The 16,535-nt window shown below is 41.1% G+C and overlaps 1 protein-coding gene across 1 annotated transcript in view; it reads left to right on the forward strand.

The window, feature by feature from the left end:
• ATP6V0A4 (ATPase H+ transporting V0 subunit a4) overlaps positions 1 to 16,535 on the forward strand; it is a 563,239-nt gene that overhangs the window by 493,440 nt on the left and 53,264 nt on the right. Inside the window, exons 18-19 of the mRNA XM_044088210.1 lie at positions 6,299 to 6,427; positions 15,559 to 15,676. Coding sequence (XP_043944145.1) covers positions 6,299 to 6,427; positions 15,559 to 15,676 — 247 coding nt within the window. The remainder of the gene's footprint in view (positions 1 to 6,298; positions 6,428 to 15,558; positions 15,677 to 16,535) is intronic.

Below are 16,535 nucleotides of genomic sequence, written 5' to 3' on the forward strand. Positions count from 1 at the left end.
AATGCCCCAGTGACTTTCCAGAGGCTGGTAGATCATATCCTAGCAGAAGCAGGAGGGTTTGCCCTTGCTTACCTAGATGATATTGCCATCTACAGCCATTCCTGGCCAGAGCACCTTCAGCATGTCAGGTAGGTGCTGGACAGACTACAGAGGGCAGGGTTGACCATTAAGGCGAACAAATGTCAGGTGGGTATGGCAGAGGTCTCCTACCTAGGACATAGAGTGGCGATTGTTTGTTGTAACCCTTTGATGCAAACACGGCTCCGGCCAGTCTAGATGAAGGAATTCTTGCTATTGTTTTAAGGCCAGAGATAATGGCCAGAATTTGCATGCATAAATGTCCTTTATTGCTCTGGTTTCTGTCCAGAGGTGAAGAATGTAAATGTAGTTTGTGTTAGCCTGGGAAGCCAGGGAGGTGTGAAGAATGATGTAATCTGAACCAGGAATGTGATTTTAAAGACAGAGAGAATCAGAGAGCATTATGCATTGCTGTCTTGACCATCCAACTCAGCACTTTTTTTGCCTATATGTAAGTTTATCTTAAAATTGTGTTTTCTCTTAGAAATAGCTAGAAACTAGAAAGATTAGACTAAGTATTTTCTGTGATCTCAGAACTGTACTACTGAATTATTTTAAGTATTTCTCTGTGATCTCTGAACTCTTGAATAGCACTGTGTAGTAAAAAGTATTGTCTTGTGTTTTGACTATTTGTTATTAAATATTTTTATACCCTTTCAACTGTGGCTGTTTTTGTAGAAATAATTTAAACTCTTTAGAGTACTTACATGCCTTTGATAACATTGTACAAAGCCACTCTAATAGCTTTAGCCCCGGGCTATACTACCAATTGGATAATAATATTGCACAGTAATAATTGGACACCCTTTTAAGGGCCTTTGAGTAGCTGATAAATATTAGTGGGTGGTGGCAGCTGGTACTACCGTATAGTCTGGGAAAAGGGGGCACAGCAGTAGAACCTGTGCCAGCCTTCCCCAGGAGTGTCTGTGTGGTTATATAAACACTTCTCAAAGTGTTTGTGTGTGTGTGTGTGTGTGTGTGTGTGTGTCAGCTATTTGGACAGGGACATGAAGCACTGGTTGGACAGAGAAGGTGCTGGAGGTTTTAGCATGCCCACTAGGCTGAGATCTGGGCCCTATATCTGTGCCAGTGGGGAGTCTTATTGGGGACCTGGAGAGCAAGGGAGCGACCAGCCCCAGACTGACTGTGATCTCTGTGTGCTCTTAAGGGAAATTGCACTTTACTGTGTGTATTTGTTATCCTTTCCTCCTATATGAGACGCCCCTCACTGGTGTTAATGGGAGGATCGAAGCTCCTTGATTGCACAGGCACCATGACTGGGGTGATGGAGGGGACATCCAGAACCCATGGTTGTCAAGGTGGGTTACAGTGAGAATCGAGTACTCACCTACTGGACTGTGATCAATTTCACCTTACTCCACCACTGGCTGGAGTGCTTGATGTCTCCTTCTCCTCCTAGTAATATGCAAAATGAGGGAGAGCAGCCTGCCAGCTGGCATAGGTATGCACCAACAGTGTGGTGCACAACCCTACACACCATATGTGGCAAGTCGATGTGGGTGATAAAATCACCACCTCTGCCACTGCTACTAGAGGGTACCCCTTGACCAGCCTCCAGGGCAGGCCTACCTGAGGGGGCAGGTAGTGCAGGGGCAGCAGAGGCAGTGCTGCCAGATTGACTCCCAGACACGCTGGGTAATGGTGCTGGAGCCAGTGCGGAGGGCAGGCAGATCCTGTGGGAAAGTTGGCCTACTCTGCTGTACTGTGGAGCATTTAGTGATGTGGTACACATGGATGATATGGACACATCTTGATGACACATAATAAAATGAAAAAAATAATAAAATAAACATAAGATAAAATAAAAATTAATTTTTCAATAAAATAAAATAGCATAAAATAGAATAAGAATAAATATCCATAAAAGAAAATAAAAAAGAACATAAAAATACTTTTATAAAGAATATGAAATAAATTAATTAAATAAAAAAGAGATAAGGGTTGGGGCGAGAGAAAAAAAGAGATAAGATCAGTACTACATATGTGACATATAAAGCATGAATGCAATTATTTGACTCTATTATTTTAGCTTTTACCTTTAAGACTACCATCTCATAACAGATGCACCCTATACTACAGATTGCAGCAAGTAATCCTTGACATATGCATATATTGCACATATGTGTGTTCCACTTATACAGATTACAGTTTTCAGCAGGGCATTTGTTCCACTAGTATAGAGGTTTAAATTTAATTTAAATATTATTGAAGAATTAAACAGTACTGTATAGTTGGAAAGTGTGATATATGAATCCACAACCTCTGATTAAAGTCTAAAATTGTACTCTTGGTTTGTGCTGCAGACCAATGCATGCATACTTACTTTTACAGCTGAGATATGCATCCTCAATTTGATGTTGTTGTTTGCCTTTTCGGCTTTTCCCGGTTAGGGGTCGCCACAGCGGAACTCCGGTCCGCTAATGATTGGCAGTAGATTTTCACAAATGCCGAGGTGCCATCTCAACGTCCAACCTTCAACGAAGGCACGCCCATTTACGTATGACTTTAGAATGCCCATCCAACTGCGGGGAGGACATGCAGACTCCACACAGAAGGCACTCCCCGCACTCCAGCCGAGAATCGAATGGGAGAACCTCTTGCTATGAGGCAACAATGCTACCACTGCACCACTGTGGATCCCATCCTCAATTTGATGCAACTCTATAAAATACCTAAAAGGTATCTTTAACTTTTAATGCTATGATAACACTACTCTTCTGCTGCATACATACCTAATGCTTCCCTCATCCTTGCCAGTCTAGCCGCATAGGTTCTGATATTGCACTCTTGATCACTGGAAGTGTGGAAAAAACAGAACAGAACTGAAGATCATTATGAGTACCAGTCTTGTCTATATTCAGCTTTCTAAGTCTTACAAGTACTCCCTGTACATGATACTTACACATGTGTGGGATGCCCTGTGTCCTAAATTCATTGATGCAGATCTTCTCTTCATCCTACATAGGTTATTATAATGATGCCTACATTGCTGTCCAGTGCATGAGATACTGGTGGCAATGGATACAGCCTGAGCTAAACCATCCCAAGCCTCTGATTTATACTGAGAGCCAGAATAGTCCCACTACAGAAGCCTGTTGCTGTGTTTCTTAACTAGGAGTCAAATAAAAATCTTGGACTCCTGGACACCCCACCTATGTGCCCTAAACCTGGCACCTTCCCCACAAATACCTGCCATGTCTGCCATCGATCTAGAGCAGTGGAGATAGATGCTTTTCTGCCAATTCCATTTATAATGTTTAGTGGGAATGTGCACACTGCTTGTAACTGGTGTGCTCCACTTACTATCATGCAAATGTGGTGCTCTGTAGTGTGCACTTGCAGCACCTAGTTTGTGTGATGGTTAGCGGAGTGCAACTGTGCCAAGCAGTGACGCATTATGTAATTGCAGTTGTGATTTCAAGGTTATTGGATATACAAGCAGTTGTGTATGTGCTTTAGGCAAATGAGAAGGCCATGCTAATCCAGATAGGAGAATTATACTTACAGGAATATAGTACACATTATACCCACAGTCATATACCTGATAATAAATTTTATACAACATAGATAAATAACTAAATAACTGCTACAGTACCAGTGTCTCAGCCATCATACATATAATTCTCAGCTCCACTGTGTCAAGTGTTATAAGTGAGAGTCACTATAATGGGAAGTGGAACAAAAGTAAATGTGTATTGAATATCCTGTATTCACACCCAGGACCATTTGTATGGCACTCCAACAAGAAGGTTGGAATAACACTTGTCTCTCTTTCAGTTCATTGCTATAAACTGCAATTCCACAACAGTGAAAAAAGGTTGCACACCCTGTACTAAAAGCCTGGACCATCTGTACTCCAGCCCTACTCTTATACCTTCCACCACAGGAATAATTACATGACATTCTTTATTTTACTAATCATTCTTAAGGTATCTCTGTTAAGTGCCATGCAACTCCACTTAGCAGGTTTGTACAATGACCAATAGCATTATTTGAATGTATTCAGTTTCTATTTTTGGCTGTCTGGGTCCTGTCTGCTTCCTGGGAGCCCAGTAGTCCAGTTTTCACACTGCTGCGCTTTACACAAATGAGATAAGCACAGCCAAAGCCAGCATTCATTTCCTCCATTCCCATGGTTGTGTTACAAGGTGCACCATGCAAATGCCACCCCCCCAAAATTGCACAAAGACAGAAAAGGAGAGAAAGAAAAAAGGGGCAAGTAGTTGACATGAAGAAAATCAACACATGACATACACATAAGAAAATGATGGCTCACATCAGATATGTCTACATAGATCTGGATTTGAACTGTTATTCCAATGCACCTTCATAACACAGGATGTATGCCTTATCCCTCTTTGCACACAAACAGCTTTGCAGCAAATAACTGAACTCAATCTGCACACAATCAATTGCAACTGCATCTACAATTATATCAAACCATACAAGTGTTATTTGTACATTTATTATTTTTGGATGTAGTGCACCTAGTGATCACACAACCTGTTATAATTATTACTTGCAAATATACAACTCTGTCTTACATTTCTGTGTTTGTTGGTCATTATTCAGCTATCTGTCCAGTAATCTGAGACATACAGTGTGTAAACCATTCTATATCATTGCTCTTATAATGTGTGAGGATACTCAGTGGAAATAATATCATATGAAGTTGCCAACAAATGAAGGCCAGGTTGGCTTTTATGGAACACAACCTGTGACTTGTGTGCTGCTTACTTACAATTCCAACCTTACATCTAACACTTTGTAGAAATAACCTGACACAACTAGTGGAAGTAAGGTAGCCTGTAGTGGTGTTCTGTTTTCCTTTTCCTAACCAGTAATCATTCACAGTTGCAATCCATTAATAACAAAACTAAAAAGTAAAAAGGTCACACAGACAAACCAATTAGCAAAAACTACAAGAAAAACCTAGCCAAGCTAGAGTTTTCACTGTGGGATACCTTAAATCTCATGTAATAGAGGCCCATGGGCTATATGCAAATTACCCCTTAAGGACATCAATTATTTAGCTAAATGGCTTCTGAGTGTCCATGACTTTTTATTTTTTAAGTATTTATGGACAGATTCAGGCCAACAAAGCCAAACCCCACTAGCTGTGGACATGCACATTTTGACCCTTTTATGACCTCATCGGCACAGCAGAAGTGGACTGTTTGGCTACACCCTAGAAAAACAGGATCTTTAAACCCAGCTGATGTCCATAACCATTAAGGTGTCTGCAAAATACCCCAACTAACAACTAAACCAAAAAGTAAAAAGGTCATTTGGCTTTGTATGATTTTACTGGTACGTTAACTGCATGAAAGGTAGGTTAAAGATATTTTAAATATTTTATTGTGGGTTAATAAAAAGAAATGTGATATCAATAACTGGAAAATAGTACAAGCTAGTCCAGCAATGTCTATAAGAATAAGTTCCATCTGCTGTTTTTTTAATGAATGGGGTATAACAAAAACATTATTATAGCAATAAAAGGAGCAGGTACTGGTCAGTGAAAGCTAAGGGTACATACAAATGCAGGCAGTGTAAGTGGTGTAAATATATGGTGTATAGTCTATATTTCTTTCACTCCACTAGAGAATGCACCCGTGGAAGTAAGCAAGATACATATTTTTCACTATTAATGAAATAGATGTTACAACACATAGTATGTGTTTATTGTTTTATGTGGGAAGACAGTGGTGCAGCTAAAGCAGAGAGTTTCTGATCATATGCATTCTATTAACAGAAAAAAAAGAAATATGTGCATGAATGCATCTGCTTGTTATATGTACATGCTTGCATGAGTGTGTGGTTTTGTTCATGCAATGCATTTCCCTGTACGTTTTGTCTGCAGTGAGGAAAACAGAACAGTATCTCTTTATAAATAATTTCATAAACTATGTTTGAAAGTATATGTTTATGTATAGAAAATAATTCACTTAGTTTTGACTATAGTCATAAAGTGTTGTAATGCAGTGCTAAGATTAGAGCCAAACTAGGGGAAAAAACAAACTGTAAATGATAGGTCTGCCTTTAGAGTCCTTTTATCTGCATAGTTGTGTCACTAGTTTTATTACTAACTCAAAGTGCTTAAATGTTGACATTCTACTTATATGTTACACAGTGTTTTTATTTCTTAACATAAAGTCTAAAACAATGTGGGTAACTCTTAACTTTCCTTTGCTTACACAAGCTGCAGTCTCCTACTACAGGTGGCATCGAGGAGGGTGAAGCAGAGCTTGCTCATTCTAGCCATGCTAGCAGTTCAGACCATGGCGGCCATGATGGAGGACATGGTGGACATGATGACCATGGTGGTGAGGTAAGCAAAACCTCATGTTTTCAAAATGTACCAGAAAGAATGGCCCTCTGATAGATGTATTATGTGGCACCAGTTGCACTGATGAATGCAAACTGAATTGACAAAACATACAGACCAGTGACACAAATCAATTTAATGATTATATAGGACACTTAAAAAATTATAGTTGTATTTTCATTTTTATTTTACATTGCTTGCTTCTTCAGTTTGGTTCTCTGCTTTGCCATATGAGTAGATTCTTAAGACAACCATCCAGTGTTTGCATATGTTTTCACTGGGTGCTCCTGTTTCTTCCCACATCCCAAGGACATGGCTGCTAGTGAATTGGGGATCCTTTAAACTGCCCACTGGTGTATGTGTGCCCTATGGTGTCCACAGGTGTATGTGTGCCCTATGGTGTCCACAGGTGTATGTATGCTGTATATGATTGTGTGCACATTCTGCAGTGGGTTAGTGACCTGTTTAATATTAATTTTACTGCTTTGTACCCTTGAATTCACCCTGGTTCCCTCATGACCCCCTTTTTCATCTATCCTCACACCTATCCACATTCAAACAAACATACACACACATACACACACACACACACACACACACACACACACACACACACACACACACACACGCACACACGCACACATGCACACACACACACACACACACACACACACACACACACACACGCACACACACACACACACACACACACACACACACACACACACACACACACACACACACACACACACACACACACACACACACACACACTCTCTCTCCTCTCCCCAGAACTGCCTGTTTGCTACATTCCCTAGTACTTACCTTTGATACAGTCTCACCTATTGAAAGTAATGGGTGAATGCAAGCATTTGGCCAAGTTAATTAACACTTCTGGTAGTAGTGATTTATGAACTTGAGTGGTTCTATGAATCACCTGGTTGCATAAAACACTTACTTGAGGGAGGAGGCACATGGCTAATTATCATAAGTCTTTTCCCTGGAATGTCTCATTTACATTTGTGGTAGGTCAGAGAGACAGCCCACAATGGAGCTGCATCTTTTCAAGGTAAACAGTGCAGTAGGGTTATCTCTGAATCAGAAGTGGCTACCACCAGTGGTAAAAAGGGCTTATCACTAGCAGTAATGTTTCTGAATCCCATGGATGGTCTGTGAAACTTGAAATAGTGAGGCAGTATTAGTTATAGGCAAGTAGCCATGCCAAAAGGAATCCATATTTCCTAACAGAATTTCTGTGATGGAGTGGCATCCCATCCAGGTCTGTTTATCTGTTTTATGCCCATTGCTTTTCAGGATAGTGTCTACCTCCCCTGTGACCTTAATATGATAATATGGACAGAAGAAAATAAATGAATGAATAACCTAATTTCTATGTTTGCATTATCAGATCATTCTGCTATTCATGCCACATGATTTTGGTGATAATCTAAATACTTTTCTTTAACTAGTTTTATACTTAGTGAGGTAGTTTTGTTGATCAAGTCTTCTGCAAAAGAGATTGTGGCCCTGACTTGAACTTGGTTAACATGTTCATTTCTCTGTTTAAGGAACATAAAATGAAGGACTCACTTTTCAGAAAACCTATTAACTCTTTTTCTCAGTTACTAGTATTAGTATTTCTTGTACCGTTTTGTTAGAAGCCTTTATTATGTTGTCTGCCAAGATGTAATTTTCTTCCTAACAAATAATTTGGCAAAAGCCAATAATTAGTATGGCTGACAGAAAGCCGCATTCTAAAACAAGTGTAGGACTTCTGAAGTTTTTGTGGAAGACAATGAAACATTCCTTGACTGTTGCTGTACTTCTAGTATTTGAATAACTGTAAGAAACAAAGGATGCCTGACAATATGATACAGGAAACTAGACATCACTGATTCAGTGCAGCATGCTTCTTACATGACAATGCCTGTCTTACAATTGTTCTTCTTTTATCTGCTTTTACTGTATTTGTGTTTCTTCCTACTTTATTTTGCTTTTGCATCATCTTAAAAGTACTCAATTGTATTTATTACTGCTTGGTGTAACTCATTCTAAGCCTTTTAGTTTAAGCACTTGGGTTTCAGACCAGTTGTTTTACATTAAGAAGGTTTGTGGTCTGCACTGTAGTGGTAGAACAGGTAGCTTACATCCTTCTAAGTTGGGAACTGCTGATTGAGGGCTCAGTGTCTGTTATTTTAAAAGTGTATTAGTTCTAGTTTAAGCACTTGGGCTTCAGGCCAGTTATTTTACATTAAGAAGGTTTGTGGTCTGCACTCTTGTGGGACGAGAGGCTGGACTCTGCCTTTCTGAGCTGGTAATTTCTGGTTAAAGGCTTATAGTGCCTGCATATTTGAACTGCTTTTTACTGAAACTGGTACACCTTGTTTGCTGTAGCATAGACTAGATCCAGGCCTGCTGAATCTAGCTTTGTTTGTATAACTTGAGCACTAATCCAGGCATTCTTTAAAGTATTCAATTGTATTTATTACTGCTTGGTAGTAACTTGATTAAAGTGTAGCTATCATTCTAAGTCTTTTGGATTAAGCACTTGGGCTTCAGACCAGTTGTTTTACATTAGGAAGGTTTGTGGCCTGCACTGTGGTGGCAGGACAGGTAGCTTACATCCTTCTAAGTTGGGAACTGCTGATTGAGGGCTCAGTGTCTGTTATTCTAAAAGTGTATTAGTTCTGGTTTAAGCACTTGGGCTTCAGGCCAGTTATTTTACATTAAGAAGGTTCATGGTCTGCACTCTTGTGGGAGGAGAGGCTGGACTCTGCCCTTCTGAGCTGGGAATTTCTGGTTAAAGGCTTAAAGTGCGCTAGCCTCCTCTGTGTATTTAAAGTAATTTAAACTCTGCATTTCTGTTAAAAAAAAAATAATAATAAAATAAAACTTGTAGCTCATTGGCCATTTTTGGCTAATTTCTATCCTTTTTGATCTCCTTGGTATAAAAACCGCTTAGCGCAGTTTTGCACTTGTATACAGCTCAGCAGGCCCCTTGTGGTGTTCTGCAGGGTCCTACAAGTGGCCGAGAGACAAAAGAGAGACTTTGGACTTGATTAAGTATTGTTTTTGCTTGTTGTTTCCCTGAAATGCTAATTCCGCCTAAAATGCAGCTTTTCAGCGCTTCTGTGGATCCCTAGTGATATCTGCACTGCTTACTTTACTTATTTCTTTGTTGCACTTGAAAAAAAGTTACTGTTTGTAATTTTTGCATTTAAGTTACTGGTAACACAGTCGCAGGCTACACACTCAAGTACACTAGCCTCCTCTGTGTATTTAAAGTAATTTAAGCTCTGCATTTCTGTTATTTCTGAAAAATAAAAAACACAAAAAAATTCCTTGTTTTCCCGCCTTTCTGAACCAGTCTAGTCCAGTTTTCAGGCTTTGCTGAATCCAGGACTGAGGTAAAGGTTCCTGTGATGCCCATATCATACTTGGATAGTTAGGTGGCTTCCTTGTTCACTGTGAGAGATGGAACTCTGAGCAGCCTATCTGTCCCTGTAGGAGTGGTCCCAGCCCAGCAACTTGTAGCTCATTGGCCATTTTGGGCTAATTTCTATCCATTTTGATCTCCCTGGTATAAAAACCACTTAGTGCAGTTTTGCACTTGTATACAGCTCAGCAAGCTCCTCGTGGTGCCCTGCAGAGTCCTACAAGCGGCTGAGAGACAAAAGAGAGACTTTGAACTTGATTAAGTATTGTTTTTGCTTGTTGTTTCCCTGAAACGCTAATTCCGCCTAAAACACAACTTTTCAGCGCTTCTGTGGATCCCTAGAGATATCTGTATTGCTTACTGTACTTATTTCTTTGTTGCACTTGAAAAAAAGTTGCTGTTTGTCATTTTTGCATTTATGTTACCTGTAACACAGTCGCAGGCTACACACTCAAGTGCGCTAGCCTCCTCTGTGTATTTAAAGTAATTTAAGCTCTGCATTTCTGTTTCTGAAAAAAAAAAAAAAAAAACACAAAAAAACTCCTTGTTTTCCAGCCTTTCTGAACTAGTCTAGTCCAGTTTTCAGGCTTTGCTGAATCCAGGACTGTGGTAAAGGTTCCTGTGTTGCCCATATCAATTGTAGTAAACTTGAAAAAAGAAAAAAAAAAAGCTGCAAGCAGTCACAAAGTTTTTGTTCACAAGAAGATCGCATGATTTGATGAAAGTTATCATACTTGGATAATTAGGTGGCTTCCTTGTTCAGTGTGAGAGAGGGAACTCTGAGCAGCCTATCTGTCCCTGTAGGAGTGGTCCCAGCCCAGCAACTTGCAGCTCATTGGCCATTTTTGGATAATTTCTATCCTTTTTGATCTCCCTGGTATAAAAACTGCTTAGCGTGGTTTTGCATGGGTTTGCGCACCACGCAGCACTGTTTAGCTGCGGTTAAACTATTCCAGGCTCCATGAAGTCTGCACTTCAGTTTTTCCCTTGAAACTTGAAACACTTCAACCCAGCACTAGAAATAAGGCAATTTAAGACCGGCACTTACTAAAACTCACTAAAACTAGCACTAGCTTACAGCTTGCACTTCAGCCCTATACTCAGGAAGTATAAGGCTCTTTACTCATCCAATCAGCAATACAGTCCCAACCATCTATTCAGGCATGTTCAAGGGACAGCTTCAGGTGTGCTCTTGGGTCCAGCTGGTGAATCTGGGCATCCTGAGGCAATGTTACAATTGCCTCATGTACACAGACAACCCCCTCCTCCTCCCAACCAACACAAACATATGTGAGAGATGCAGCTACACGGCCAAACTGGAGGCTAAGCTTTCTCAACCCAAGACTGGATCAACCAGTCACAAGGAGAAGGGCAACACTAGCACCACATTACCAGACTCACATAGACCAGCCATAGCTGCACCAGAAAACAACTCTCAGAAACACGCAAAAACATGCTCAGAGGCTCTAAATAAGAACCTGCCTAAACAACAAGGCATCATAGCAAGCATACACAAAAGCCCCCCCCCCCAACACAAAAAAACCAACACACACATATCACAATGTGTCAGTGTGCAAAAAAACAGCCCCTAAGGCTAAATAACACACCTAACACATTAGTAATCAGTGATTCTATCTGACCTGAGATGTACCTCCTTGAACTACATGAAAAGAGACATGGACGAGCTCTCTGACCATGTAGCCCAGGCTGGTATGACTCTGACTCTGAGAAGCATCCTGCCCTCACCCAAATGATGCCAGCATACGAAGAAAAAATGATCAGTTTCAACAACTGGTTAAACTACTGGTGTCATTCAAAGGGGATCCAGTACTTGTTAGCCTGAGACCACATGCTTGACAAGCCACGTTGCTTCATCAGAAATGGCTTGCACCTGTCGTCCCTGGGCTTTCAAATACTGGCCAAGACTCTTGCCGCCCCAATACTGCCTTTTTTAGGCAAGGCTCAAAAGACAAACCCGCCTCCATAAACAACAATAATAAACAAAAACTGAGGGTAATGCTGCTCAACGCCAGAAGTCTAAACCTCAAAATGCATGCACTCAAGGCTCTCCTTAGTATGGAAGAAATTGACGTATGTGCAGTGACAGAAACCTGGTTCAAGGCTTCAGAGAGCACCCCAGCACTACCAGGCTATAACTCCTACCATACCTTTAGGTCCCAAAACCAGGACCAGAACACAAAAGGAGGGGGTGTGTCCATATTCATCAAGACCACCCACACCTCCAGGTTAGTAGCACAGCACGTGGAATCTGAGACCATCCAAGTGCAATTGACAGTGGGTAAATTGACTGTTCAATTTATAGCTTACTACAGATCTCCCACCTTGTCTCAGGACCCTCATGCAGCATTCCTGAGAACACTAGAAAGTATAAAGATTCTACCCAACACCGTGCTACTGGGTGACTTCAACTATCCAAACATTGACTGGGAAAACTACTCAAGGTCAAACACCCTAGCCCAATGCTTCCTTGAGTTTATAAACTCAAACGCCCTTGAACAGCTGGTCACCACTCCCACAAGAGGTGACAACATACCGGAAGTGGTCATCACCAACATGGGGAACCTATGTTCCACACCTGAGGTAAACTCGTCATTGGTAAGATCAGATCACAAACTAATCACACTGGACATCCACATCCTGACCCCCCCAGGTCAAGGAAATCAAGGTAAAAAACTTCTCTAAATCCAACTTCACACTCCTCAAGACCGAGGTGGGAAGTTTCAAAGCTCCCAATCAAATGGAAAATGATGACCCATCGGCAGAATCCTTTACAAGTGCATTCTATGAACACCTTCAAGAATGCATGGACCGAGCCATCCCAAGTAAAACCAAGACCAACTCCTCAAAAAAGAGGAAGCCAGTCTGGTGGACCCCAGCCATAAATAAACTTTACAACAGAAGGAGGAAACTCCTGCAAGATAGAACAAAATCCCAAAATAAGAAGGCATCTCTGATTAACATCAGTAAAAAACTGCACTCCCTCATTAAATCATCCAAGGCCAACTTCAAAAGAAAAATAGCCAATGACTCTAAGGATAACCACAAGGCCTTCTTTAACTATGTCAAGAGTCTAGGGGCAAACTCTCAGATATGCTCCGAGCTAGTGCATAATGGCCATAAATACACTGAACCAACTGACATTGCCAACATCCTGGCTGACAAGTTCAGTGCAAACTTCACCCCCCTCTCCACCAAAGGGGTTAGCACCCATCCCAGAAGAATGTGGCACTCCAGATATCTCAGACACACAAGTAAAGACAGCCCTTGCAAAGGCCAAAAACACAGCATCAATGGGGCCAGATGCTATCCCAGGTTGTGTCTTACACCAGCTTCAAAATGAACTAACCCCCCATCTCAAATCACTATTCAAACTCAGCCTCTCTACAGGCTATGTACCCAAAGAATGGCGTACAGCAACAGTCGTACCACTCCACAAAGGTGGTGTCACAACTGACCTTGGGAACTATCGCCCTATAAGCTTGACTAGCTTGGTCTGCAAAGCCATGGAACGCATTATCATGGAGCTCATTAACTGGGACATTGGGAACCTCCAGACACTGGACCCCACCCAGTTCAGCTTTGTTAAAGGCAGATCTTGCCTCCTGAACTTGGTCGACTTCTTTGAAACAGTCACCAAGGCCATAGATGGAGGGAAGGTGGTCCACACAGCATATCTGGACCTCGCTAAGGCGTTCAACACCATCCCACACTCAGGAATCATAGACAAACTCACCAGCTTAAATATCAACCCCCATGTCACAAGAAGGGTTGCCAGTTGGCTCTCAGACAGAACCCACATGGTAAGAGTGGCAGACGCCATGTCTGACTCTAAACTAGTCACAAGCAGAGCCCCACAGGGCTCAGTCCTGGGACCCCTCCTGTTCGGTATATATTTCTCCGAAGTATAGGCAAAGACGGAGGGACTGTGGCTAACCAAGTTCACAGATGACTGTAAATTGGGTGCAATAATTGACTCTCCAGCTGACACAGACATCCTGGAAAAGGGTCTCACAGAGACAAACACCTGGTGTCAAAGTCACAGCCTCAAGCTAAATGCCAAAAAATGCATAGTAACCCCATTTGGGAAAAACAAAGTACCTACAAACTACCACATAGATGGGAATCCACTAAGTACAGAAGAAGTAATTAGGGACCTGGGTACCCAAGTAGATAGCATGCTCTCCTTTGATAACCACATAGCCAAAACAGTCAGGAAATCCTTCTATGTGCACACCTGATCACAAAGGGTTTCTCATCCAGATCCAAGGAGGTGATTGTGCCCCTTTACTCCTCACTCATTAGGCCCATAATAGAGTACAATGCCCCATTTGGGATGTACCTTACTAGACACCTGCAACAACTAGAAAGACCACAGAAGTACCTCACTAAGAGGATTAAGGGCCTTAAACAATTACCCTATGAAGCATGACTAAAAAAGCTCCAGCTCTTCTCAGTCGCTTACCATCTGCTCAGAGGTGACCTATGCCTGACCTATAGGGCCATGTCAAACCCTGAACTAATGGACATGCTTCACCTCAAAAAAACAAGATCCCTCAGAACCACTCATTCTAGCAACTTGAACCTATGTACAGCAATAAACAGGACATGCTGGAGGGATAGATTCCTGTCCCAGTGACTCCCCTCACTCTGGAATAGAATCCCAATCCATATTCGACAGAGCTACTCTCTGACCCTCTTCAAGAGAAATCTTGATGAGTGGATGGCTAATTGTAAGTTCAACCCTGGGATCACTTCAGGAGCCCTGTTGACAGAGGCCCAGGTTACTAATCTAATGGGGAGGCGAAAGCCATCACTCTGTGGCTAGGCTTATAAATGCCCATGGACAGATAGCCTAGTACTTACCTATGAACCTATGAACCATGCAAGTTAAGTGGTAAATGGGAAATGCTGTCATCATACAAGGCATTAATCAGTTGCTCTGTGCACATTTTGTAATGTCAGCCAAGCTTCTGCTACAGGAAGTTAAGCTTCATTTCATCAGACGAGTGTGGCTAGCCTTCAGTTCCTTATCACTGTGAGTGCTGGGTGGGCCCTAGGAATTGATGATGATGTGGTGCATGAGAGTACTAGGCATGATGAAGGACTGGAATTGGCAGAATGGTTAGTTAATTCATGTGGCCTCGCTGAGTACCAAACATTAGCAGTTGTGCCTTACTATATTCTTGATATTTATACTGTTAATCTGATATAGTCATCCTGTTCTCATCAGCGATACAACTTTCTTTTTGTAGCTCTGCTGAAATCACTGCTCAACTCAGCATTGGGCAGAACAGTTGCAGTTTCCTTTAGAAAAGATGCTAACTCCAAACTAGATTGATGACTCAACTACAAAAGCAGTCACTGGTTGCTAACTTTCAGGACAGCATAAAATACTCAAAAGGCCTATATTAGATATGCTTGCATATTCCTATCTTCAAAGACTCTCCTTTCCATGTTCCTTGATTTTAAGATGTTACACAGGATATTCAGAGGCCACTTTGACAAACATGTTCACAGAAGGCTACATGCAGATTAATATATCATGTGCTTGTTTGATCATATTATTAACTGGCATAATTGATAATGTTTATAATTGATTGTAATTGATTCTACAGTGCAATAGTTGTGTTTTTCTGAAATACAGCAGGCAAATAATCAACATTTTTCTTCATTTTAGTTCAACTTTGGTGACATATTTGTCCACCAGTGTATACACACCATTGAATACTGTCTGGGCTGCATATCAAACACCGCCTCGTACCTGAGACTCTGGGCTCTCAGCCTGGCTCATGCAGGTAAGACACATGGCCTGATGTGAGCATATTATATTCTTATTTCTAGAAAGCAGACTTCATCCTCACCCACAGTCTTGTGAAATTAAGCTCCTGATTATTTGTGGGAATATCATTGTCAGACCATGATAAAATGTTCTGTGAATGTTTAGAAAATTATTTGAAAAAAGGAGTGCTGATTATAAAACTTGCTTTCAGATATTAATTAGGTGTAAAGGCAATTGTAATATGTTATAATTATAAAAAAAACTGATTTGTTTCCTTTATTCTTACATCAGATAATTTGTTTTGTAACTCAGAATAAAAGTATACAGGTATAAAAGATAGGGAAGTGTCAAAGGACATAAGTGTTGAGATGGTCCATATTACAGAATGTAACTGTGGAACCAAATAGATTGCATGTGGAATATTTCACAGCACCATGGTCTCAGAGCTCTCAAACCTGCTGCAGGTACGGGTTCCCTGCATAAGGTCCTCAGTCATACCATGCACTAAACTTGATGAAAAAAATCCAGAGGCCAAACTTGAGCCTGAATAATATTTTTTTCCTCTTCCCTTCATGTAATTCTAATTCCAGTCCTAATTCTAGCCCTAAGTAGATTCCTATCCAACTGTCACAGCTCTGACCATCACTGTAACCTTAACACAAGTACTAATGTTACTCTTGTGTACCAAATCTATTCCTGTGTATCATGAAGGAAAGCAGTGTGCTGCTTTCAAGTGTTTTAACTCTTTCTGTTAGAAATAAGATTGAGTCATCAGATTATATTTCTAAACTGTCTTATGGGTTTCCCTAATTTTTGGTTCAAATGTTTGCATTGCCCCTACTATAATTGGAATATCTTTGAGAAAAGACAATGGC

Source organism: Protopterus annectens, chromosome 11.part0 (genome assembly GCF_019279795.1).
Source record: "Protopterus annectens isolate FY-2018-M chromosome 11.part0, PAN1.0, whole genome shotgun sequence".
In the NCBI taxonomy this organism is placed as follows: Eukaryota; Metazoa; Chordata; order Ceratodontiformes; family Protopteridae; genus Protopterus; species Protopterus annectens.